Below are 24,868 nucleotides of genomic sequence, written 5' to 3' on the forward strand. Positions count from 1 at the left end.
TGCAGTACCAGCAACAACCTCCGCAATCCCAGCCTCCGTAGCAACACCAACTGCAACCATGCTTCAAGGTTCTACACCAGTGATCAGCCAGCCGACAATACCATCCCCCGTGATGCGGAGGCCTATCGATCCCAAGTCACCACTATCTAAAGGCATACAACAATAGCCATGGCCAACAGCGTACAAGTCAATCACACTACCCAAGTTCAACGGAAAGATTGACCCCCATTAGTTCATCATGAGTTACGAAGCAGCAGTAGCCTCCGCCGGCGGAGACGACGCCGTCTTGGCAAAGTCATTTGTCATTGCAGCCGAAGGAGACGCACTGGCTTGGTATTCTATGCTCAAACCAAGTACAGTCTACTCTTGGGAGAACCTCCGGGACAAGATATTGGCAAACTTCAAAGGCCTAACAGCACAGTCGCTGACTTCCACAGATCTATTTCAGTGCAAGCAAATGCAGGGAGAGACACTCCATGACTACTTCTGGAAATTCGTGCAACTAAAGGCGAAGGCACCAGATGTCCCAGACGAGATCGCCATCGAAGCAGCAATCAAAGGCCTCCAAATTGGGCCCTTCGTAGCACACTTAGCAAGAGAGAAACCAACCTCCATACAGCAGTTGTATGACCAATTTGAAAAGTACTACAGATCAAACAATGACCTGCGCAAGAGGCTGGAGGAGCAAGGTCAAAACAGACAACAAAACAGCAGCAAAAACCCCCAGAAAACCTATATGAACCAGAATGTATCAAATCAAAAGCCAGGCCAGGGGCATGTGCTCTGTATCGAGGGTCAACCCCGCACTGAGCAACGGCAACAGACAGCGCCAACACGGCCGAAGGCCCAGACAAGGAACCAAGATCGGCAAGGCTACCAAGGCAAAAACTGAAACAGAAACCAAAGCCAGAAACAACGCAGGCCATATTGCGTTTTTCACGGCGAAAACGCAGGGCACAGCACCAAAGATTGTTTGGAGACAAAAGAAACACAAGAAAGGATAAAGAACAAGCAAACTGCCCAACCTCCGACACAGCAGAGCGCAAGAGAGGTCAACACCACATACACAACTAGCCACCAGCAATACTGCCCAATGTACCCAGCGCTAAACGCAACCCAAATACATCCCTCCACACTGGCCTCCACCTATTACCCAAACTTCCTACCAGCATAGCGGTCATCACCTTCACAGCAGCCTCCGACGGGCAACTACAGGTCGGACGCAAGCTTGACCTACATAAACCCAAAATCTCCCCATATAACCTACCTTGAAACAAACTCACCGGAGCAAAACCGAATAAGGTTCGAGCCTTCGCAGCCACAACACCACATGCAACAATTGCCTCCGCCACCACCGCACAACCAACCCCAAACACCAAAAAAATGAGCCGAACCCAGAAAACCAAGTCAACCCTCATGGAGCACTGCCAACAATTGGCATGATATTGCCAATCGCCGGAGGATCATCAATGGAGTTTCAAACGAAAAAGCAGAAAAAGGATCACCTCCGCCTGGTAAACAATGTGGCAGTCCAAGGCCCGGCGAAACACACAGATTGGTCCAGAGTCCCAATCACCTTCACAGAAGAAGATCTCCAGCTAGAGAGCTACCCTCACAGACGCAATGGTGATCAGGACAAACATAGCAGCATGGGAGATAAGCAGAATACTGATCGACACTGGCAGTTTAGCAGATATAATCTTCGCAAATACCTTTGACCAAATGAAGCTCAGCAGAAATCAACTACAGCCCTCCGAATCCCCCTTAATAGGATTCGGAGGCAAGCAGATACAAGCATTAGGAAAAATCTCACTTCTAGTGTCGTTCGGAACCCAAGTGAATGCCAGAGCCGAGTACATAACGTTCGACATCGTCGATCTGTATTATCCATACAATGCCATCTTGGGAAGAGGATTCACAACCAAATTCAACGTAGCCCTGCATATGGCCTACCTGTGCATGAAAATACCAGCACTCCACGGTATTATCACAGTCCGAGGTAGCCAGAAAGAAGCTAGAAACATAGAGAAAGCTATCTACAGAGCCCAAAGAAACATCAATGCAGTCGAGTCGGCGAACAAAGAACTATAGCCTCCGGACATGCCCAGAGGAGAGACAGATATGGCAGGACAGGAAGAGACAAAGCTGATCCCTCTAGAAAAAGAGTTACCAGACAGAAAAGTGACAATCAGCTCAAAATTGTGCAAGGTAGAAGAAGAAGAGCTCATGGCAACCCTAGTAAAAAACAAGGACATCTTCGCCTGGTCAGCCTCCGACCTCCAGGGAGTCAGCAGGGACATCATACAGCACGAACTGGACATCAACGAAAACATGAGACCAAGAAAGCAGAAACAGAGAAAAATGTTGGAGGACAGAATCCTGGCAGCAAAGGCGGAGGTGCAAAGACTGCTAGATGCAAAAGTGATCAGAGAAGTCAAGTATTCAGAATGGCTTGCAAACGTAGTCTTGGTACCAAAGAAAAATGGCAAAATGAGAATGTGCATAGATTTCACAGATCTGAATAAAGCTTGCAAGAAAGACCCTTTCCCATTTCCAAGAATAGACGCCTCCGTCGACAAAGCAGCTAGATGCCAGAGGTTCTCTCTCCTCGACTGTTTCTCTGGGTATCACCAAATCTAGATGAAAAAAGAAGATGAAGACAAAACAAGTTTCACCACCCCATTTGGGACATACTGCTACACCAGAATGCCGGAGGGACTCAAGAATGCCGGAGCAACCTTTGCCAGAATGACAAAGGAGGTTTTGGGATCACAGCTAGATAGAAACATCATAGCCTATGTCGACGACATAGTGGTCATGAGCAAGAACAAGGACGACCACGTCTCCGACTTACAGGAGACCTTCGCCAACCTAAGGACAGCTGGCCTCCACCTCAAACCCAGAGAAATGTATATTCGGAGTCACAAAAGGGAAGATGCTCGGTTATATCATAAGCAGCGAAGGCATCAAAGCGAACCCGGACAAAACTAGAGCAATAATGGCAATGGGAGAGCCCAAAAACAAGAAGGAAGTACAAAAGCTAACGGGAAGAATAGCTGCGCTCAACAGATTCATCTCAAAATCAGCAGAACGCAGCCTACCCTTCTTCCAAGCCCTGAGGGGCGGAGACAACTTTGAATGGGGGTCCAAGCAGTCGGAGGCATTTCACAACTTGAAAGAGTATCTGGCAAACTCATTGATGGTCTCCGTCCCAGAAGCGGATAGCCACCTATTGTTGTATGTGGCGGCCTCCGACCATGCAGTCAGCGCAGTTTTAATCCACGAGCTAGAAAAAGAAGCAGGCAAAACTCAAAAACCAGTTTATTTCATCTCAGAAGCATTGTCCGGAGCCAAACTAAACTATACAGAAGTAGAGAAAGTTGCCTATGCGGTGCTGATGGCATCAAGAAAACTAAAGCATTACTTTCAAGCCCACGAAATCTCAGTTCCAACATCGCTGCCACTACAAGACTTGCTCAGAAACAAAGAAGCCTCTGGTAGAATAGGCAAATGGGCAACAGAGCTATCACAGTTTGGAATCTCATACGTCCCCAGAACAGCAATCAAATCACAAGCATTAGCTGATTTTGTAGCAGATTGGACACCTCTGACAGAGCCCAAGATACAACCACCAACTCAAGGCTGGATAGCATTCATGGATGGAGCCTGGGGCCAAGCCAGAGCAGGAGCCTCCGCTGTCCTAACGGCACCCTCCGGCGTCAAACTGAAATACGCAGCAAGGCTAGAGTTCAAATCAACAAATAATACAACAGAATATGAAGCCCTCATCTTAGCGCTGAGCAAAGCAAAGGCCTTAGGGGCAAAAACATTGACAGTCAAAACAGATTCTAAAGTGGTTACTGGCCAAGTAGAGAAAGAATACACAACAAGAGAGCCAGAACTCATCAAATACCTATCCATAGTCAGAAATTTGGAGCGGAGATTCGAGGGTTTCACCCTGAAGCACATCCCAAGATCAGAAAATGCAGAGGCAGATGAATTGGCAAAGGCGGCGGCAAACAACCTACCACTGCCTCCCAACACTTTTTACCAAACATTGAAGTCTCCAGCAACTGCGGAGACATCCAAGGCACTAAAACCAATACTTCAACTGCACAATGAAGATTGGAGAAAGGTGATAACAGAATTCCTAGAAGGCAAAGCCACCGAAGAAGATGAAGCAAAAGCAGCAAGAATGCAGGCCAGGGCAAGAAACTACACAATCATAAACGGCGTATTGTACAAGAAGGGAGTAGTCCAGCCTCTCCTCAAATGCATATCGCAGAGCGAAGGCATAGAGTTGCTTCAAGAAATACACTCAGGAATTTGCAGGTCGCACATTGGCTCCAGAGCTTTATCAGCAAAGGCAATAAGGCAAGGCTTCTATTGGCCAACACACATACAAGACGTAGAGTAGACAATCAGAACATGCAAAGCATGCCAAACATTCTCTCCAGGACAGTCGAAGCCATCATCGGAGACCCAGCTTATACCTCTGACATGGCCACTGCAAAGATGGGGGATGGACCTGGTTGGCCCTTTACCCCCATCCCAAGGAGGAAATAGATTTGCAGTAGTAGCAGTGGAATACTTCACAAGATGGATAGAGGCAAAGCCGCTGGCGAAGATAACCTCAGAAACTATCAGAAAATTCTTCTGGCAGAACATCGTTTGCAGATTCGGTGTACCAAGGATCTTGACAGTAGACAATGGAAACCAATTCGATTCAGAGAACTTCAAAAAATTCTGCAAAAGCATAGGGACGAAATTAGCCTTCGCCTCTGTATACCACCTAGAGTCCAATGGAGCAGTTGAAAGAGCAAACAGAATAGTCTTTTCAGCAATATCAAAGACATTGCTGGGCCTACGCAAAGGAAGATGGATAGATGAACTACCTAGAGTTATTTGGTCACACAACACATCCGTCTCAAGAACAACAGGATTCACACCATTCAAACTGCTCTATGGAGAAGAAGCCATGATGCCAGAAGAAATAAAGCATGAAAGCCTTCGCACAACAAGCCAGCTGATGTTGCAAGATGAAGAGTATGCAAAAGAAACAATAGAAGCCACCAGACTGGAAGCAGTCGACAACATTGCAAAATATTAGTCACAGACCAAGAAGTGGAGAGACTCTCAGGTGGTAAGGAAAGATATAAAACACGGAGACCTCGTACTCAGGAGAAAACCAAATGCACAACTTGTCGGTAAGTTGCAACCAAAATGGGAAGGCCCATACACAGCAACGGCAGTAAGCCGACCTGGTTCTTTCCACTTGACTGACAGCAAAGGCGTCACAACAACCCACACATGGAATATCGACAGCCTTCGGAGATACTACATCTAGGCAATGTACCAAAGGGCAACCTCCGCAAAATATAAGCGGAGGCCCCTATATGCAATTACCTAAGTTTTTTCTTACTTCATTCGAAACAAAATGTAAAAGAGCCTGCACTCTTTTCCTCACAGGGGAACTCCAAACGGAGGTGAGGTTTTTAACGAGGCAGGCTCAGTGTAAAAATCCTCTACAAGTATAAAGAGGTAATTCCCCAAAATAACGCCTCAAATAACACAAAACCGAAAGCGGCCAGCTATGGCGCCGCAATATTCGGTAAACAAAAACAACAGGTCCTTTCAAAGCGCCAGCCATAGGCAAGGGCAATTTGAAACGACCTCTACAGCCAAACAGGCCTCCGACCCTTGACAAAGACCTGGCCAAAGTCAGGCATCAGGGCAAAATTTTCCTTTGGCCAACAAGGCCTCCGACCCTTGACAAAGACCTGGCCAAAGTCAGGCATCAGGGCAAAATTTTCCTTTGGCCAACAAGGCCTCCGACCCTTGACAAAGACCTACCCAAAGATAGGCATCAGGGCAAATTTTCCTTTGGCCAAAAAGGCCTCCGACCCATGACAAAGACCTACCCAAAGACAGGCATCAGGGCAAAATTTCTTTTGGTCAAACAGGCCTCCGACCCTTGACAAAGACCAGACAAAAGTTAGGCATCAAGACAAAATTCTCTTTTGGAAAAACAGGCATCCAACCCAGGAAAAACGTCTCCGCCATCCAAAACAGGAAAACCAATAAATGCCCGACAAAGCACTGCCGCCAACGCGGCGCCAGACCTCTTTACTTCGAAAAGATCTCAAGGGGAACAAATAAATAAGGCAAGATACAGGCCATCAAAGCCAAGATATGTCCCAACTAACAACGTACAAAAATGTTAACCCACGAAGGCAACCACCACACTATAAAAATGGATTCCCCCCATACCCCAAAGGAACTCAGTCGGCATAAGGCGCAAGGGCGCAAGGGGGGAGCAAGGCGCAGCACAGGCAAAAGCCATAGCGATAGCCATGGAGGCAGGGGTCTCCTTAAATATCCAAGTCGACTGTAGATATTGTACGAAAACTCGTAAGGGCAGAAGCAGCGGTAGATAGTCAGAGACAATGGGAAAAGAGAGAGAGCCTACGGCACGGTGATGACCGACGAAGGCCTACGGAAGCAGGGGGATATCGCACGAAAACTCGTAACATCCCCCCGACTCCGGAGACCTAACCTGCCATCTCCAAAGATCAACCATGTCCCATGGGAGTAGGGCGTCGGAGACCCATGCCTCCAGATAGCTAAAACAACCAGCTAAAGAAACACCAAAAGTCTCCGCCGTCTGCACAAGCTGCGCCAAACCTCCAGTCGGATCAAACAACGATCCGGCAAGCCTCGCCAGGCAGACTTCAAGTATGCCTCTGCCGGTCGAAAAACGGCGGAGACTTCTACCCAGGCCATCAAGCAAGCACAGAGAAGGAGAAAAAATGGGGCGAAGGTCCTAGCCACCACCTCTGTATCGCGCTCGATCGCCAAGGCGAAGGACAATGGTGCGCGAGCTCGGGACTAGACGAGATATGTAAACCACCACGACGGGATCAAGATACCGCACAAACAATCAAGAAAGTGAACCTGTCTTGTATTCCATAAGGTGTCGACAAACATTCTTACAGAACACCAACTTGAAATAAAAGCCTAACTATTGTGGTGGAGGTCCGTGCCAAGCGAGCGCGCGAGTAAACCCAGCGCGCTCGTCGTCTATGTCAAACCAAACTGACTCAAATACGTCGTGCGCAATGCTGCGGGGGAAGGCCGAACGCCAATACTCCCAAAGCTCTCCGCTCACATAAATACCATCGTTGTAGAGAGCCAAAGGAGCAACGTCTTGCACAGGCTCCCGATTCGAAACCTGCGCAAGATTAAAATTTTGCACAAAACCATTCAGAACAAAATAAACTTTATTCACAAAAGCACAGTTGGACTGCGAGGTGCATGCTAGAACAGCTAAATGCTACAAAGAGCCTAGACCTCCGGCGCATCGGCGGTGGCGGAAGTCCCTGGAGCGGAGCTCGCATCAGCGGTGGGCGGAGACGGAGCCTGCGGTCTCTGACCACTGACCCCGCCGATCGTAGATCCCCCCGGAACACCACCGGCGGCGAAGCCCACAACCGTAGTAGCCGAGCGCAAAATCGATGGAGGCCTGCCCGCAAGACCTTTCTGCGCATCCTGCAACACAGGCCAGAATGTCAAAAAAAAAGAAGGCCGACTACACAAACTATAAATACCTTTGCCCTCTTGTCCTCCGCCAGTTTCCGGGCTGCTGATCTCCCAAATGGAGCCCAAAAGTGCCCAATGAAATTTCTCAAGGTTTTTCGCAAACCAAGAGAAGTCTCACCGAGTTCCTCTGGACCAGGCAGCGCCCCCTCCGAAATACCTTCGGTGTGCGTACACCCACCGTGTGCCAAAAGTTTGGCATAGTTCGTCACTCCCGCCAGCGCCCCGTAGTCCATGCAACCATTGATCAGACCGGGGAGCTTCACAAGATGACGTTTTAGCCAGGAGGCGAGGGCATACACGCTGTCTTCCTCCGGAGGAGCGGAGGTTTCGCCTCTGACCTCAGCGATGGTGGCCTGGTAATGACCAACGGTCGCAGCGAGGACCCCCTTGACCGAGTCCAGATGCCTCGTCATCAGAGAAAGCTGCTCCCTCACCGCCGCTGCGGATTCCTTCTCGGAGGCAAGCTCTCGGCGGAGACCCTCGGTCAGCTCACTCGCCCTACGGGCCTGCTCGGCGGACAATGCCTCCGCCTCTCGGGCCTTCGCGGCATCGGCCCTTAAGCCATCCTTTTCTCGCTCTTTCTCCGTAAGAGATAGGCGGAGAGCCGCGACAGAGTCCGACAAACCCCCTTTTTCACCTTCCAGGCACTCGACTTCCGCCTTGAGCGCCTCGATCGTGACATCACGGTCGCAGACCTCGCGGGTACAGCGTTCCTCCATAACAACACCCGTGTGATACCCCTGCGGCCACACACAAAAAAAAAATCAAACCAAACAGCGGCGAAATCAAGAACAAATCTACAAGCGAACATACACGAAAAATAGTAAAAGAAGGAAAGGGGCAAAACCGCCGGAGACGAACTAGGCACTGGTGTTCGAGGTGAACGCGAAGAAGCTGGAAGAAATCCATATCCCTCAGACGCCGTTTAAAGCGATCTGTCCAAACAAGAAGAAACAAACACAAAACAATAAGGTGAGAAGCAGATCTCACGATAAACGCACCAACAACCAAAGACCACCTCCGACGTCTCCAAGAACGGCAAGATAGCACTCCTCCCAACCTGAGATAGAAGTGTCGGAGGAACCTGCACAAAAAATACACAACAACAACGACAGCTCAGATCAGAGAACAGATCAAAAACAAGCCAGATGATGACCAAAGTAAAAACATTTTCTACTTACTCGGACCCGGCTCCGTCGGCCCTGGTTGCCCCAGACCGAACCTATCACCCCTAGCGGCCGCTCGCTCCTCCGAGGTGAGAAGCCCGGCCATGACATCATCTGCAAAGCAGCAGACGCACAGTAGTGGTACTTAGCCAAACACGCAAAGGAATCAGACGGGCGAAGACAATAAACAAAAAGGTGTGCGCCAGATAGACCTACACATATAAAGCCCTGGAAAGGCAGCTTCCTGCGCCCTCTGAGCAGAAGTCTCCGCCGTATCGTGCGGCGAAGGCCCAGGGAGCCGGACTTCATCAGCTGGCGGCCCGGAGGACGGAGGACCCAAGGAAGCTCGAGCTACCAGGGCCTCCTCGGCAGGAGCGGCATCCAGCCGCTCGACGTCGGCCACAGGCACGGGCGAAGGCACGACAGCGGTAGGGGATGAAGGAGCATGCCGCGGGATGGCCTCCATGTCCTCTTCAGAGCTCGAGCACAGCCCGCCAAGAACGTCATGCATAGGCTCGATGGCGCTACCTTCCGGCTGTTCGCCGACGCTCGTCGCACCATGCGAGGAGCGCGCTGGGGCAACGCCGGTTTTCGGCCGCCCGACACCGCTCATGCCTCCGCCCGCTGGGCACACCAGAGCTGCGGGAGCGCCGCTGTCCCCTCCACTCGCAACTCGAGCATCCGCTGACGAGGCGGAGGAGCTCTCGACGTCTTCGCTACCGGTGGAGGCAGCGCCCGCGCTGCCAGCAGAAGAAAAGGCCGGCGCGATCAACGGACCTCCGCTTTTCTTCCTCTTTTTCACAGGCGCCCGAGAGCCGACGACACCTTTCCTCTTTTTAGACTCAGCCTCCGCCATAACATTCTTTGCGTAGGCCTTCTTCTTTTTCTTCTCAATCGAGGCCAGGACCTCAGCGGGAACCTCGCGCTCCCGGTAGATAATCCTGACCTCCTCAAAAACTCGATTAAGCCACGGCATGGTGCCTGCCACGGCCATCCGAGACGTGTACTCACGCTCAGAAATCTTGCCGACCAACCCTATTGCGGCCTCCTCGACTTCGGAGACGAAACCATCCTCCGTTACTCCCTCCCCCAAAGATTGACCGAAGCGAGGGAACGGAATCCCGGCCTCCGGCCTGAAAACGGGAACCTTGACCTATTCCAGCTGAAAAGCTGGGTTGTTTTTGCCCAAGGGCCAGTAGTTGGAGGCCATGATCTCCTCCACCAGATCGCGACCACCAGAGTAGCGGCACGCAGCCGCAAAAGCCCGATCACAGGCCTCCCGCGTCGGAGACACCTCCTCCGGTGGGTCCATGTGCGTGTGTGGCGCCATCTCCTCCATCTGAGAAGTCAGAGGATACTCCGAGACTTCCTCGCCGTCCTCAGTTGTGCTGTGGACCCCATAAGTCTTGACGTAGAACCATTGCTCGAGCCAGCCGCGGTCCCACTTGCCCTTCTGGCAAAAAGATATTTCCAGACGATCCACACCTTGGTTCCTCTTGGACATGAAAGTGCAACTACCGTACTGATAGGTCACTTCCACCTCCTTGCCATCTCTCACCTCCTTCTTCCTCTTCGGCTGCTTCTACAGTTCATAGTACGTGCAAAAGGTGTCCACATCCGGCTCGGCACCATAGGAGACGCACGCCCAGCAAAACTTGCTAAGAGTCAGGAACGCAGTGGGAGTCAGATGATGGAGCTGAACGTTGAAGGTCTCCAACACTCGGCGGAGGAAGGGAATGTAAGGAAATCGGAGGCCACAGGTGAAGAAGTCACGGAAGACCACTGCGTATCCTTCCTTCGGCTCCGGAACAGTCTGACCCGGTGGAGGGATCTTCACCCGGGAAGAAGGAAAACATGACTCCTTCAGCATCTCCGTGATTGCCTCCTTAGTAATAGAGGACGGGCCGAAATCCCAAGATTTTATCGCCATGTCCCCAAAGTCCACAGTGACTAGGTCTCCGATGGACGCAGAGACGCTCCCCAAATCCTTCTCCACCAGCTTTTCCAACTCCAACACGGAGGCAGAGGCAAGCATGCACTCCTCAAAGCGTGCACCCCAGCCGATGGCCCTAACGCCGAGAAGGTGGCGGTAGGGTCCAGAGAAGGCGGGCCGGCGAGTTTGGGCGGAAGTGGAAAGGAGAGCCACCGCGACAGCAACCTAAGCGCGAGACGCAAACAGAAAGACGGAGCGAGCAAGGGCAGCGAGAGGTGAAAGCGAAGAGGGCAGAGAACGTTGTCTCGGACGCAATGAAAGCGAGTGAGTGGTGTGTGGGGGGACCCCGCCACCAAGAGCACCCTTATATAGGCAGCGGGCACAACGGTCATCTCCAGAAGTTTCACCCGCTGCACAACGGTCACCTCCGAAAAAATCGAGGAGAACGCAACGGACACTGACACAGCGGAAACGGCCGTGACGTGAGCCAACGGCTACATTTGCCACCCAACGGCTATTCTCGACGAGACCAACGGCTACGCCAGAGCGGGCCAGGGGGGAAGTAGCGGGGCCTCAGTCGAAGACACCAAAGGCAGCCTCCACCCCCGTGGGTGCTTTCAGCCAAGGCATTTTGAGCTCACGGCACGCTCCGGCGAACCATGGCCTCAAAAGGGGGGAACTGTTGTAACATGGCTTTGGCAGGTGGTGAAGGCCCCCGACAGTGAGGTGTCACCAAGGTGTCTTCGACCGTCTTACGGCAGAGACAAAGGAGTTTTCCCGGCCATGCTCGAAGGGTGCCGAATCTCCTTCTCGTCATGGACTCCGCTCAGGCGGGTGTCTCCGGTATCACGTGCGGAGGCCGCCTTATCTCCAAACTAATCGAACAGATGATCTTGCCTAAGTGTGCATAGGTACTCAAGCGCAGGCGCTCGCAGTCTGCGCAAACGCACCAGCATGACCCCAGCCCGGCTGGGTGGAGACCTGCGGATGACGCCTCTGCCCGGACCAGCGGAGGTCCTCCAAGGCGACTGCGTGCCCCTGAAGGCAGAGGGCTGCGGCAAGCACCATGGCCCCGTGCGGACGGGCGGAGACCAGCGGATGATGCCTCCGCCCGGACCGGCGGAGGTCCTCCAAGGCGACTGCGCGCCCCTGAAGGCGGGGGACAGCGGCAAGAACCGTGGCCCGTGCGGCTGGGCGGAGACCTACGGGTAACGCCTCCGACCGTCCAGCGAAGACCCGCCGGGGCAGCGGCGCGCCCCTGGGGAACTCAGGCCTTTGGGCCGAAGATCGAGCTACAGTGGGTCGGATGCTGGTGGAAGCCCATCACTCGAAGACGGTATGGCAGGATTGCCCCGCGAACAAGAGGCTAGCAACGGAATATTCCGGGAATGTACTGTAGCAGTTGAGGGGCATTGTAATAAATTCTGTTAGGTAGTAGTTGAGCCCTATAAATATGGGACACTTGTAACCGAGACAGGGGGTTGGTGGATGAATTAATGAAACCCTAGTTTCCCGTGCCGTTCCTTTACTCAACATTCTCCCCCTTTGTTATTTTCCTTCCCAAGCCTCCGCCCGAGGTCGACCGTCCGTCAGGCGGAGGCCTTGGCCACTTCCACGTAGTTAGAAACCGCTAGTTTCAACATTATTAATGATCAATGTAGCAGTGTAGTAGAAATTCTATTGTGTTGTCTTATATTCGATTTGAACTACTGATGTATTGTACCCATGTATCATGTACTCGAATTACCCATGATCGATCTTAAGTGATCACAACTGTTTGTATCATGCATTCAAAATTTATAAAATGAACATAATCATTTGCCGCGTCGTACCCCGGGTTCAGTTGCCACATAGGATGGTTCTACCGCGCCATAGGCCACGGCGGTCTGTGCCGCGCCATAGTACATGGCGTGTCAGTGCCGTGCCATAGTACATGGCGCGTCAGTGATGCGGTCAGCCAACGGCCGTCCAGCAACAATTGAGTTGTTGTCGGTGTTGTGCTAAACTACAAGTGCTGTACAAAACGAACATGAAGCTAATAAATGGACGACGAGTTGGCACATAATATTTTCATTTGTTTATGAGTACAAGTTTTCAACGATAATATTCGTTCGACATAAGTTCGACGTAATGAACTAAGTCCCATGAATGTAAGGATCCCTTGAACGCCTCTTGGAAACCTCGTTGTCCAGTAGAAGAAGGGGGTCGTCGTACTCCACATCAAGAAGGGGGTACAACTGGTGCGGCGTGGGAGGGGCCATCCTGTTACAAAATGAAAAACAAAAGGTTAGAGTATTCAAATTAATATTTTTCAGATAAACATTATGTACCATAGCACAATTTGAACTACTTGTTATGCAATACGAACACAATATAAAATCACCTGTTGTCTTCGATGCCGGCTAGCCTTGTGGCCAGATTGCTTGCAAACGGAGCAAAGATTCCTGCCACGGGTCTCGTTGAAGTCTCCCCCGCCGTACATGTCTTCGCCGTACCCTCTCGTAGCATCCATGTCCCTCTTTAGTTGCTTCTTCTTCCTTCTCCCTTCCCTACTTTCATTAGATCCGGATGCGGCACGTAGTCATAACCATTATAAGGTGGCCACTGTGTTGGGTCTAGGTATGGCTCGAAGCTCATCTCCCAAATACTAACGGTGTTCGAACGGAGATACAAGGTTGACATATATGGTAGATCCTCATAGTTGTACCCGCGAACCCCACGGGTCGTGATCATATGATAGCAAGGGGCATGCATGATCTGAGGGACGTTGCAACTGCACTCTACCTTTTCAAGATCAACTCAGTAGTTTCGTCCACCATAACGTTCGCCGCCCAAGCTTGTGCCACCCTTGCCCCGTACACTAAAGATATGGCGGCGGGGTCCATACGGCTCGGTGGTGTGCTGCTTGGCCAATTCCTCGGCCTCCTTCAAATGTTCAGCTCCGACCTTTCCAAAATGCCCCTGCTCAGCTATATTCCTCTGTGCAAGTTCCCACCTCTTCACAAAATATTCGTTGCACTTATGAAAGGAGAACTCAATAATTCCAGACACAGGCAACGATCGAATTCCGCTGAATACACGGTTGAAGGACTCTAAGGAGTTAGTAGTCATGATGCCATACCTGCAACCCCCCTTGTCATATGCTAACTCCCACTGAGCCTTCTGTTCCATCTGCGCCTCTAACCAGGCCTTTCCCGCTGCATTTACCATCTTGTCTAGTTCTCTCTTTGTCTCCTTGAACTCGTGCTCTGTACGTACACAACATAGAACCTTTACTTTGTCACATACCTCCTTCTTCTGCTGACGCCGCCAGAAATTTGCGACAAAGTGTCTCATGCACCATCTATGTACTAGAGGCGGGAACCCATCTATATGCTCACCTGCAGCATTAAGAAGCCCTGCGTGACAGTCGGAGATCAAACATATAGTGCGAGTTGGGCCAAGGACTTGCACACGTAGAAGCCGCATGAACCAAGACCATGATTCATTGTTCTCTCCCTCTGCCAAAGCAAAAGCCACGGGTACTATCTGGTCCTCAGGATCAACAGCAGCAACCATCATCAAGGTGCCCCTGCACTTTCCTATCAGGAAAGTGCCATCAACAAGTACGATTGGCAGACAAAACTGGAATGCATGTTCTGTTTGCGCGAATGACTAGAACACACAATAGAGGACATGCCTCAATGGGTCCTGAAAAAACATCCCTCCGGTGTCCACAAACCATTTCAAGCCAGGGTTGTAATAATGCATTGCACATAAGATGCGGGGCACCCTGTTGTATGCTTCCTCCCAAGTACCCCATCGAATCGCAAGAGCGATTTGCTTAGCACGCCAAGCCTTTCCGTACGACACATCGTACCTAACGAATCCAGATATGGACTGTTGTAAAGAAGACACCGAGATGTCGTTATTGTCATCAACGAGCCCCAATATACGACGGGCAAGGTAACGTGCAGTGAGCTGCTGATGATTTTCCTTCTCCCTATTGTCTAGGCAAGTGTGGGGTTCAACAACTTTAGTTATCCTCCACTTGCCATCACTCTGTCTCCTTTGTGCATTTAACCTCCACAGACAACCGTTTTTGCATATCAAGTGGTACCTCAACTCCTGTTCCGAATGAGTGACGGTGTACGGTCTATGGTGGTACACAGCATAGTCCTAAAGGAAGAGTTTCATCTCTAACATTGTGTTGAATATCATCCCCTTCCTAAGGGGTTCTTTCTCATGGTTATATAATGAATTCCTACACAGCTGGAGACCGGTATCACAAACTGCCATATCCGTCATGCTGACATCCCTATAGTTCAGAATGCCCCTGAAAGGTACGTTCTTGGACCTTAGTTGCTCAAGCTCAGTTGCTGTGTAAGGTGGTGGTGGAACATACTGCTGCGCTTCGCTAATTTTGACCCATGAATCATAGGGGCTATCATCTACAGCCAAATCTGTGACTAATCTACCCTAAACATGGACACCATGTAAAACCTCGATTGGTACTGATAATGGCATAGTATGAACCGGTACAGGCATGGCATCAGCCGGTGTTGCCACAGCATCTGTACCTCCTTGGTCATCATCAGAATCATCTGAATCACTGCTAACTACATCACCGATCCTGTCCTCCTCCTCCTGCTCCTCCTCTTCCCGTTCGAACTCATTCACATCGAAGTCATTGCTTATACAGCCTACTGCAGTTGAATGAAACTGCTCCTGCATCAACTGACCGTCCAAATCCATGTTATCCTGAGTTGCTTCCCCTTCGACACCTAATTCTTGTTCATTGCCTCCAAAACCATCAATGGACGGGCCGTCCTGCACACCATGCATCCTGTACCCATTCTCCACCACCACCTCAGCCATGGGCACATTGGAACCTTGGAGAACCCTAATGTAGTGGGACCAGTGAGCAGGGTCATGCAAGGGCATGAGGACATAGTGTGCCCTAGTCTTCCTAGTATCAAACCTCCCCTTGAGTGTGAAATCACCCTCAAACTTTGTATTCAAACGGACACAAAGGTCGTTGAAGCTAGGAGGTTCATCAAACCATTCCAATTCTTCTTCCATATCCTCAAACATACCATCTTATCTCCTAACACTTCCTCCGAACAAAACTCTAACACAACAATCCATCTGCAAAAGCATTTCAAGAAACTTCATCAAGTCGTCGAAATCATCATACGTAATGTCCATACTAACATTATTACATTTTCTAACTATAACTATACTAACTAATCAAATATTAACATCTATACAAGGCTAACTACAATAACTTATTAGACTAAATCCAATGTACAACTAGAGTAAATAACTGTACTAACTAAACTACCTTACTTTACTACCTATACTAACTTATTATATTACGTATACTAACTAAACTAACTAATTATACTAGCTATACTTTGATAATTTTACTAACTTTATTAACTGTGCTAACTATATTAGTGGAGTACCTCGCTGTAGCGCCTAGGCGGGCAGCCGCCCTGCGTGACCGAAGGTTCTGGCTGGAGGGGGAGGTGCGCCTGCGTGCGGGCGCGGTGGCTGCACCGCCTGGCCGGCGGCCTGGCGGGCGCGGCTCGCTTACTGCCTGGCTGAACGCGGCTGGCTTGCTGGCGCCGGCGGGCTGGCTGGCGTGGGCGGACGTGGCCGCGGCGGACGGTGTCCTTGGCCGCGGGCAGGCGCGGGCGAAGGCGGGAGTGGCGGCACTGCCTTGCTGCGTATCTCGCGGAACGCCGACTGCTCGGGCAAGAGGCCACAGCGGTGGTTATACCCGGCTCTGTCGCGCCACGGATCCGGGCGCGGCACTGCCGCGCCAAGATCGGTGGCGCGGCAGAGCCTTGCCACGTCAGCGGTGATGGTCGCCGCCACGTAACGCCTCTGCCGCGCGGCACAGGCATTTGGCCGCACCAGGGCAATAGGCGCGGCCAAAAGTGTTAGTTTTAAAAAAAACCGACAGTGTTAGATTTAAAATTATATTCAAAAAAGGGTTAAAATTTAAAAAAATCGTCATATCCATGCATCATACATCCAAATTGCAACACAAGAAGGTTACGTCATCATTATCAGAGCCAAGTCTTTGAACGAATTTATTACTAGCGGGAACAGTCATGAATGAACAGAATAGAATGAAGGCAAGACAATACTATAGTATATAGATCAGTAAAAGGGAAGATTCTGCGATCGCAGGAGTGACCATCATATCGCCATTCGGGGCGCGTTTTTAGTTGCCCCAAAGTTGGCGGCGGCTGAATTCTGTAGACACCGTAGTGTACTGTAGTATTTTATTTTTATTTGATAATAATTGTTCAATCATTGACTAATTAGGCTCAAAACGTTTGTCTCGCAAAGTACAACCAAACTATGCAATTAGTTTTTGATTTCGTCAACATTTAGTACTCCATATATGTACCATAAATTTGATGTGACGAAGAATCTTCTTTTTGTATAATGCGATTCTGGGTGAACTAAACATAGCCTCGGTCTGCACCACACTCTTCACGGCTCTTAGTTCCACAACCAGCTAAGCAGTATCCCAGGTAGGAGTACGTCACGGGCACGGCTGCCAAGCTTTCAGTCCACAAGGCTGCATATATTGTCTTAATGCTACCTTTTTCATCCCAATATTGTGGGTGCCCTTATGATGACTTTCAAAATTTGTACTGAAATATATAATGTATATATATTGTATGTAGTGCCTATGCCCAGATTTGATAGGGTTTATTAAAAAGGAAATCATGATTTAAGGAGGAAATCCTTAAAGTTATCTTAAAACTTTTAGAACATATTGTATTGCAGGGCGGGGGGGGGGGGGGGGGGGGGGGGGGGGGGGGGGGAGTATAATTAGAACATGCAGAACAGAAGCTCTGAGAAAGCAGTACATCTATCCATACATTTTGATGATCATGATTACTGAGTGATTGATATCTCCTCACTGGGCTTAGGCTTGGCGACAATAATCTCCAGCCACCCTTCAAACAACCTCGCATTCACCTTCTTATGATCGCAGCCGGGAGGCATCAGCAGTTGGACGGGCAGCGAACTCTTCGGGCTGTCGTCTTTTTCTTTGCCGCCGCCGTCACCCTGCTGCTTCTGCTTGTACCTGATGACCAGGAGCACCTGGTCGTCCGTTACTGCAACCTCCAGTTCATCCTTGGTCGTCTTTGCTCCCACCTTGAGCCTGAGGGTGATGAAATTCGTGTCTTCCGTGATAGTCCAGTCGCCACCTGATTCTGGTGTTCGAGGGTGCACCAGGGCTTTCCAAATTTCAAAATCCCGAGTTACTTTACTGTATATATATGGTACTTTTATAATAACTAGTGTACATACTGCACCAGCTTCGTACATCTTACCACTGGGTTGCATATCGTACTTGTACGCGGCAGTACTTATTTTGCGCATGGCAATGGCACGCGAAGACAGGAGCCAGCCGGGGCGACGAGCAGCCACTACCGGCGACGATGATGCAGCCGGTTCTTTGCGGAGCTGCAGGGCGGCGGCGACAGCGGATTTTCCCTGCGCCGGTGCCGGCGCTGGCGGCGCACGGCTCAGGAGAGTGGTGGTGTAGGAGCTCAACATCGCCATCATATCTATCGCACCGCGCTAGTAGTGCTGTGCTAGCTACACGGACGACGGTGTGCACTTGCACTTATATGTGTTCTTGTGCCGTGCGGCTTGCTAGCTGTGGCGATATATATGCATCGTATGTATAAGCTTATATATAGAGGACGTGTGGGGGAGCAAGTGCTGGGTCGCTTTGCTTCGTCAGCCAGTTTAGAATACATATTTAGTGAACTGAACAAGCTACTGGCTTTTATAAAAGTATAAAGCATATGTGTTGGTTAGCTTTGCTTTGTCTACCGGTTCAGAATATTTGGTGAACTAAACGAACATTTTTTGTTGTCGTTTGTAAAAGCTAGTATGAGCGACATTCCAGTTTGGAATAGTACAAAATCGCTTTTGCTGACGCTTGTGATTTTTTTTTTCACCAGTGGTTCATAATGGATAGGTGCCAGTAGAAATGAAACTGCAGGTCCATGGCTATGAACGGCCAATGTAAATTCATATTTACTTACTGTTTTTTTAAGTCTACCACAAGAGAACCGCTAGTGTAAATACATGATTTCTACTGCATGTAGGCTTAAAGAAAATAGTCAGTACAAATACATTTATACAGGAGGTTTTCTTAACATTGCACCACTGCAAACAATAATTAGAAATTATTTTTTGAATTTTCAAATAATCTCGGATGGAGAAATGGTCTGAACTAAAGTTGTAGTATTTGAAAAGATCTACACCTTTGTAGTTGTTGACTATTTTTTCATTTCAAATCATTTAGGCTCAAAAATTATGTTTTAAGATTAATGATTTTAAAATTCATAATTTTTTGAATTTCTCAAATGATCTTTGATGGAAAAACGATCAAAAGCAAAGTTGTAGTTCTCGACGAGATCTAAAACCTTGTAGTCGGAATGTTTTTCATTTAAATCCATTTAGAGCCTTAATTCTTAATTTCATTATCAATTTGACTGAATACTAAGGGAATGTTCTCATGTTAAGCCATAAGTGACTCATGAGTTAGATTCTTTGGTACCGCAACTTGCGTTTATTTCTCACGAAAATGAAAAAAAACTACAAATCGTGTGTGGCTGCCTAGTATGGGCCTGTCGGTGTCTAAAATGGCGCTCTAGACACGATGACAAGTAAATTTGTGACTACGCGTCTAGGCCCAGATGGTGTGCAAAGAGGACACGAGAATTATACTGGTTTGGGTTGAATGTCCCTACGTCCAGTTTCGAGCTGCTTGTGTTACAAGCACTTGGTTTGTAGTAGGGGGTTACAAACTGGCGAGAGAGTGAGCAGATCCCAAGTCTCTGTGTGTTCGAGTGGAGTTGAAGTGCTCCGTGCGTGCGATGGTGTCTGTCGACCATCGATGGATCGACCGGTCCTAGAGTCCCTCCCTTCGTACGGTGTCCTGCCTCCCCTTTTATAGACCAAGGGGGGAGAGCAGGTTACATGAGAAAGAGGGAGGAGAAAGAGAAAAAGGCTCCCGGGGTTGTGCTGTCCTCCTCTTCGTGTGGGTCCCGCTTATCCTGTAGATCGTGGCAGAAGCGGCGCCATGCCAGAGCCTTGTTAGCCGCTGCAGCACACGTGGGGGCGTCGTACGCCGGTCTTGTCGTCCTTCCCATCCGGGCGGATGGTATGGTCAACGACTCCCTCTGATGGAGGCCATACGGGGAGTTGGCAGCACAGTGCTGGCTTGGTGACGCTGTGGGCGACGTGAGGCTCCCAGTGCGACCCATCATGGCCACTAGTCACATCAGGATGTGCCTGCCCCCTCCCTGATGTCAGAGACGTGCTCCCGGACTCATTTCCCCACCCCATAGTGGTTGAGGCAGTGCGGAAATCTTGTCCCGGGGGCTAGGCGAAGAGAAGCCCACGCCCTGGGGGTCGGGCGAGACGGAACCCGACCCTCGGGAGTTGGACGAGTCGGAGACCTCCCTGAGGGGTCGGACGAGGCGGGATCCGTGTCCCTGGGGTCGAACGAGGCGGAGGCCACACCCCCGGGGGCGGACGAGGCCACGGTCATGCCCCTTAACCGTCCGAGTGAACTGATCGTCGATGACCATCAGTTCCCCTTCTTTGGGCACCCAAATATTGGTATCCGACAGTAGCCCCCGAGCCTTTGGAGGAGTGGGACATTCCTTCAAGGGCTTGAATCGAGCGGAGTGGTCTCCGTCGGCGCTGTCCTAGAGTGCGTTCCCCTTGCGTGTATCGGCCCTTGTCGTTCGCGCAATCATGGGCGCGTATGGAGCCCCCGAGCCCTGGCTTGTTGTGGGGGCGTGACCATTCGTTGGGTCAAGGTCCGAGCATAGCCCCCGAGCCCCCGCGCGTTGCGGGAGACCGATCGGGCGACTTCTCGTCTTTGTTCGTTGTCCTTCACGCGTTCCTTCGTGAAACGGAGGAGGTGAGCCAGGCCATGCTATCCTCGTTGGACAAACCATGGTGTGACGCGGTTCAAAAAGTTAGATCTACAAATAATTTTTTTCAGCTGGGCTATTTTTAAAGTATTAGTTATAAAAAGGTTGAGAGAATAAAAAAAATCCATCCCACAAAATACTGTCAATATAGATGATCAGAAGCTTTTATGTGAATGGGCTTTGGACAGATAATCAAAAGAAAACCTCTACTGACCAGCTCTGGCAGATTCAACTTCTCGACTAATAACAACTCTACACTACCGGAAACCGGTACTTTGCCGAGTGCCGGAAGCTTTGCCGAGTGTATTTTATCGGGTACTTGGCAAAGACGGCTTTGCCGAGTGCTTTTTTCAGCACTCGGCAAAGATGTATTTTGCCGAGTGCCATTTTTTGGCACTTGGCAAAATGCGTCTTTGCCGAGTGTCTTTTTCTGACACTCGGCAAAGAGACATTTTGCCGTGTGCATTTTTTTTGGCCCTCGGCAAATTATTTTTTCAAAGCAATTTTTGAGGCCCGAAATGAATTCAAATGAAAATTTTTTCAACTACAAAGTTGCATAACTTCTCAAGATCTACAAAGTTTATTTTGGTCATTTCTTCATTTGACAAAACAACAATAACGTTGTTCATAAAATCTACGTCTCTCTCATATGTCTCATATTAGTTTCATGAAAGTAGAAGAGGGATATATAAGATTTGTGAATAATGTTACTACCACTATGTCAGATGAACAAATGACCAAAATAAACTTTGTAGATCTTGAGAAGTTATGAAATTTTGTAGTTGGCAACATTTTGATTTGAAATCATCTTGTCATGCAAAAACGGCGTTTGAATTTGAAAATTTTAAAATTTGATTTTTTCAAAAGACCTCGGATGGAAAAACTTCCTAAACAAAAATTGTAGATCTCCAAAAGTTATGAAACTATGTAGCTGACAACTTTTTGATTTGAAATCATCTTATCATGCAAAACTACGTTTGAATCTCTCAAATTTAAAATTCGAATTTTTCAAACGACCTCGGATGGAAAAACTTCCTAAATGAAAATTGTAGATCTCAAAAAGTTATGAAACTTTATAGTTGACCACTTTTTTATTTGAATTCGTTTAGGGCCTCAAACAAGCAATTTACTCTCGGTTTAGTATAATACATGAGGATAGATAACGGAATTTAGACACAAGTGACAGTGTAGTGCAGTGGTAGAGCACAAGACACGCGAGGGAGAGGTCGTGAGTTCGAATCGCACCGGCCGCGTTAGCCGCGAATTTTGCGCAAAAAATACAGCGACTTCGATGGCCGGTGGCGCTGGACGGACGGGCGCTGGCCGGTGGCGACCTTCCCTGAAAAAAAAATTTGCTATTATTTTTGGGTTTTTTTCGCATTTTCGTTTTGCCGAGTGCTTTTCCGGCACTCGACAAAGGCTTTGCAGAGTGCCCAACAAATAGCACTCGGCAAAGGCTTCTTTGCCGATTAATTCTTTGCCGAGTGCCCTTTGCTGAGTGCGGCACTCGGCAAAGCCTTTGCCGAGTGTATTTCGGGCTTTGCCGAGTGCCGCAGATACTCGGCAAAGTGCCGGTTTCCAGTAGTGCTAGTACGTGGATGTTAGCACAAGGGTCCTCAAAATCATAGAGACAACCCTATCAGTTATTTTATATTATAACATATACTCCCTCTGTCGAAGAAAACATACAACTACAGGTTGCGTGTCGACAAAAGTAGTTTATGTTTGACCAAATTTTAGTGAATATTATTCACATATATGACTTCAAATTAATTTATTAAGAAAATATATTTCGTAATGAATCTAATGATATTTATTTGATATCATAAATATTAGTATCTTTTTATATATAATTAATCAAACTTGTGATACTAAACTATGATACTATGCTAGAATTGTATGTTTTTATCGACGGAGGGAGTATATAATAGAGAAGACGTATGATTAAACAACATCAGAATACAAGATTATTAGTTAGTTTATTGGTTGTCAATACCGTAATACTAAAAGCAAAGCAGCTACATGGTACATACTGCTTGTAGCTAGGTACAATATTCGCACATGCAGAACCAGAAGCTATATATGTCGTATATATACTGATGATGATTTGATGATCACTGCTGGTGGGACGACGACGGTGGCGGCGAGATGTCTATCTTCCTGGCCTCGTGCTTAGGCTTGGGGATAGCGATAATGAGCCAGCCGTTGGACGACATCATCCCCTTGGCATTCCTGCCGTCGTAGCCGGGAGGCATCGTGAGCTGGACGTTCAGCGAGCTCGCTGGGTTGTCGTCGTCGGCGGAGGCGTCCTTGTGGTCGCCGCCGCCACCGCCGACCCTGTACTTGATGACCAGGCGCGCCAGGTCCTCCGTCGTTGTAACCTCCAATTTCTCATTGCTCGTCGACTCTCCCACCCTGAACTTGAGGATGAAGTGGTCCCTGTCTTCCATGACGCTCCAGTTGTCGCCCGATAATGTGGGAATGTGCAGCAGGACTAATTTCCAAATTCCCAAAATCAAAGTTACTGTCAGTAGTATATAACATACAGGGGCGAGCATGGTAGACGAGCTAGCTACAAGTTATTACCGTCGCGTTCGATGTTGTACGTGTACTTCTGCGCATGGCACGCGAAGACAGCAGCCCGGGACGGCGACTCCTTGTCTTTGCATGAGGCCCAACGCAGAGCCGCTACTGACGAAGCCGCCGCCGGCTGTCTGCTGCGGAGCTGCAGTGATCCCGCTGCGGGATAGGATTTTGCCGGAGCTGGCGGCGCCAGGCTCATCAGGAGGGTGGTGTAGGAGGAGCCCAAGATCGCCATCTATCAGGAGGGTGCTGTTGCAAGCACGACGGTGTGTGTTGCACTTATGTTCTTCGTGCTTTCGATCTGCTTTGTGCACTGCGCGCTCCGCTTATTCTGTGTGGCTTGGCGACGCAATATCTTACAGGCATGCATGCCTTATATAGAGGCCCGGCCGGGGGAGGCAAGTGCTAGCCAGGTAGTGGGGTACCTTTGCTTCTCCTGCCAGTACAGAATAAGTATACAGACATGATCGAATGTGACGGTTACCTTTGCTTTGTCTGATGGTTGGGAATATTTAGTGAACTGATGAAGAAGCAGCTTTTCTTTCTTTTTCATGTAAGATTATGAGCGAGCGGCAACGCCAACGGCGGCCAGCCATGCGCGTGGCGAGCTTTCCACCTGCAGGTACAGGTAGACCTCACCTCTTCTGCGCGCTAGCTCCAGCAGCTGTGTGCGTTTGCGTGGCAAGCTAGCTTCAGTTCAGAATATAACACAATCTGCTACTAGCTTTTATAGAAGTATAAGAACAAGCATATGTGTGATGGTTAGCTTTGCTTTGTCTGACCTCTAACGTTTCGGAATGTTTTGTGAACGGAAGAACCAAGTAGCCACTACTTGTACGGGAATGCTCTTGTGCTGGCGTCCGGGGACGGAAGGACGCGGCTTCCCTGCTCTTATCCGTCCACACCCCTTCCAAAAAAATAAAAAATTCTCTCTACGCACTCGGCCTCCACCGCCGCGGCCTTATCCACCGCTCCATCGGACCTCTGCGCCTGACTCCACCGCGCCGCCCTCCACCATGCTGCTCGCCTGCACCACGGCATCCGAGTCGCCGAGCAGGTACTCGCCAAGGGTGCGCTGTCCCAGGTCGTCGAGCAGGTGCTCTCACACCCAGGGGTGCTCGCGCAGATGCTCGCCCAGGGTGCTCGCGCGCCTCGCGCAGGTGCTCGCCCAGGCCGCCAAGCAGGTCATCGCCCAGGGGCGCACCTCCGCGCCGGCGTCGAGCTCCGCGATTCATCCAAGCAACAAGGTGGCATTGCGTGCTGAAAACGCATGTTGCAAGAGTATGTTTCAAATATTTCAGGTGTTTTATCCGGATGTTGCAAGTGTTTCATGTGGATGTTGCAAAAATAGATTGGAATATTTCATATGTTGCAATAGTTGTGCGCGTATGTTGCAAGCTTTTATTCCCAATGTTTCAAATATTTTCCTAGACGTCTGTTGCAAGTGTGTTTATTTAGATGTTGCATATGTTTTACTAATATGTTGCAAGTGTTTTGTCTGGATGTTGTGTATGTTTTACATTGTTTTCAAGTGTTTTTTTATGTTTTTGCAAGTGTTTCATTCAAATGCATTTTCAAGTGTTTTAGCTGCCTTCATACGTATGTTGCAAGTTGTT

At 49.4% G+C, this 24,868-nt stretch overlaps 3 protein-coding genes across 4 annotated transcripts; all 3 read right to left on the reverse strand.

Annotated features, from left to right (window-relative positions):
- Positions 1–8,931: 8,931 nt before the first annotated feature.
- LOC136487405 (uncharacterized) lies at positions 8,932–9,741 on the reverse strand. The gene has a single exon (XM_066484563.1). The coding sequence runs from the start codon at positions 9,739–9,741 to the stop codon at positions 8,932–8,934; it is 810 nt and encodes a 269-aa protein (XP_066340660.1).
- A 7,786-nt stretch (positions 9,742–17,527) lies between these two features.
- LOC136485315 (uncharacterized) lies at positions 17,528–18,355 on the reverse strand. 2 transcript variants are annotated; one of them, XR_010766407.1, is made up of 2 exons: positions 18,042–18,355; positions 17,528–17,945 (listed from the first exon to the last, which is right to left on the reverse strand). XR_010766407.1 is itself a non-coding variant. In XM_066482225.1 (2 exons), the coding sequence occupies exons 1-2, from the start codon at positions 18,274–18,276 to the stop codon at positions 17,599–17,601; spliced, it is 558 nt and encodes a 185-aa protein (XP_066338322.1). In that variant the 5' UTR covers positions 18,277–18,355; the 3' UTR covers positions 17,528–17,598. The 2 variants fall into 2 exon arrangements, 1 of the variants encoding a protein (XP_066338322.1); XM_066482225.1 differs by having other exon boundaries at positions 17,528–17,921.
- Positions 18,356–22,731: 4,376 nt separating this feature from the next.
- On the reverse strand, positions 22,732–23,487 carry LOC136486014 (uncharacterized). The gene is made up of 2 exons (XM_066482776.1): positions 23,256–23,487; positions 22,732–23,163 (listed from the first exon to the last, which is right to left on the reverse strand). Exons 1-2 carry the CDS (start codon positions 23,485–23,487, stop codon positions 22,784–22,786), a joined length of 612 nt encoding a protein of 203 aa, XP_066338873.1. The 3' UTR covers positions 22,732–22,783.
- Positions 23,488–24,868: the final 1,381 nt, after the last annotated feature.

Source organism: Miscanthus floridulus, chromosome 10 (genome assembly GCF_019320115.1).
Source record: "Miscanthus floridulus cultivar M001 chromosome 10, ASM1932011v1, whole genome shotgun sequence".
Lineage (NCBI taxonomy): Eukaryota > Viridiplantae > Streptophyta > Magnoliopsida > Poales > Poaceae > Miscanthus > Miscanthus floridulus.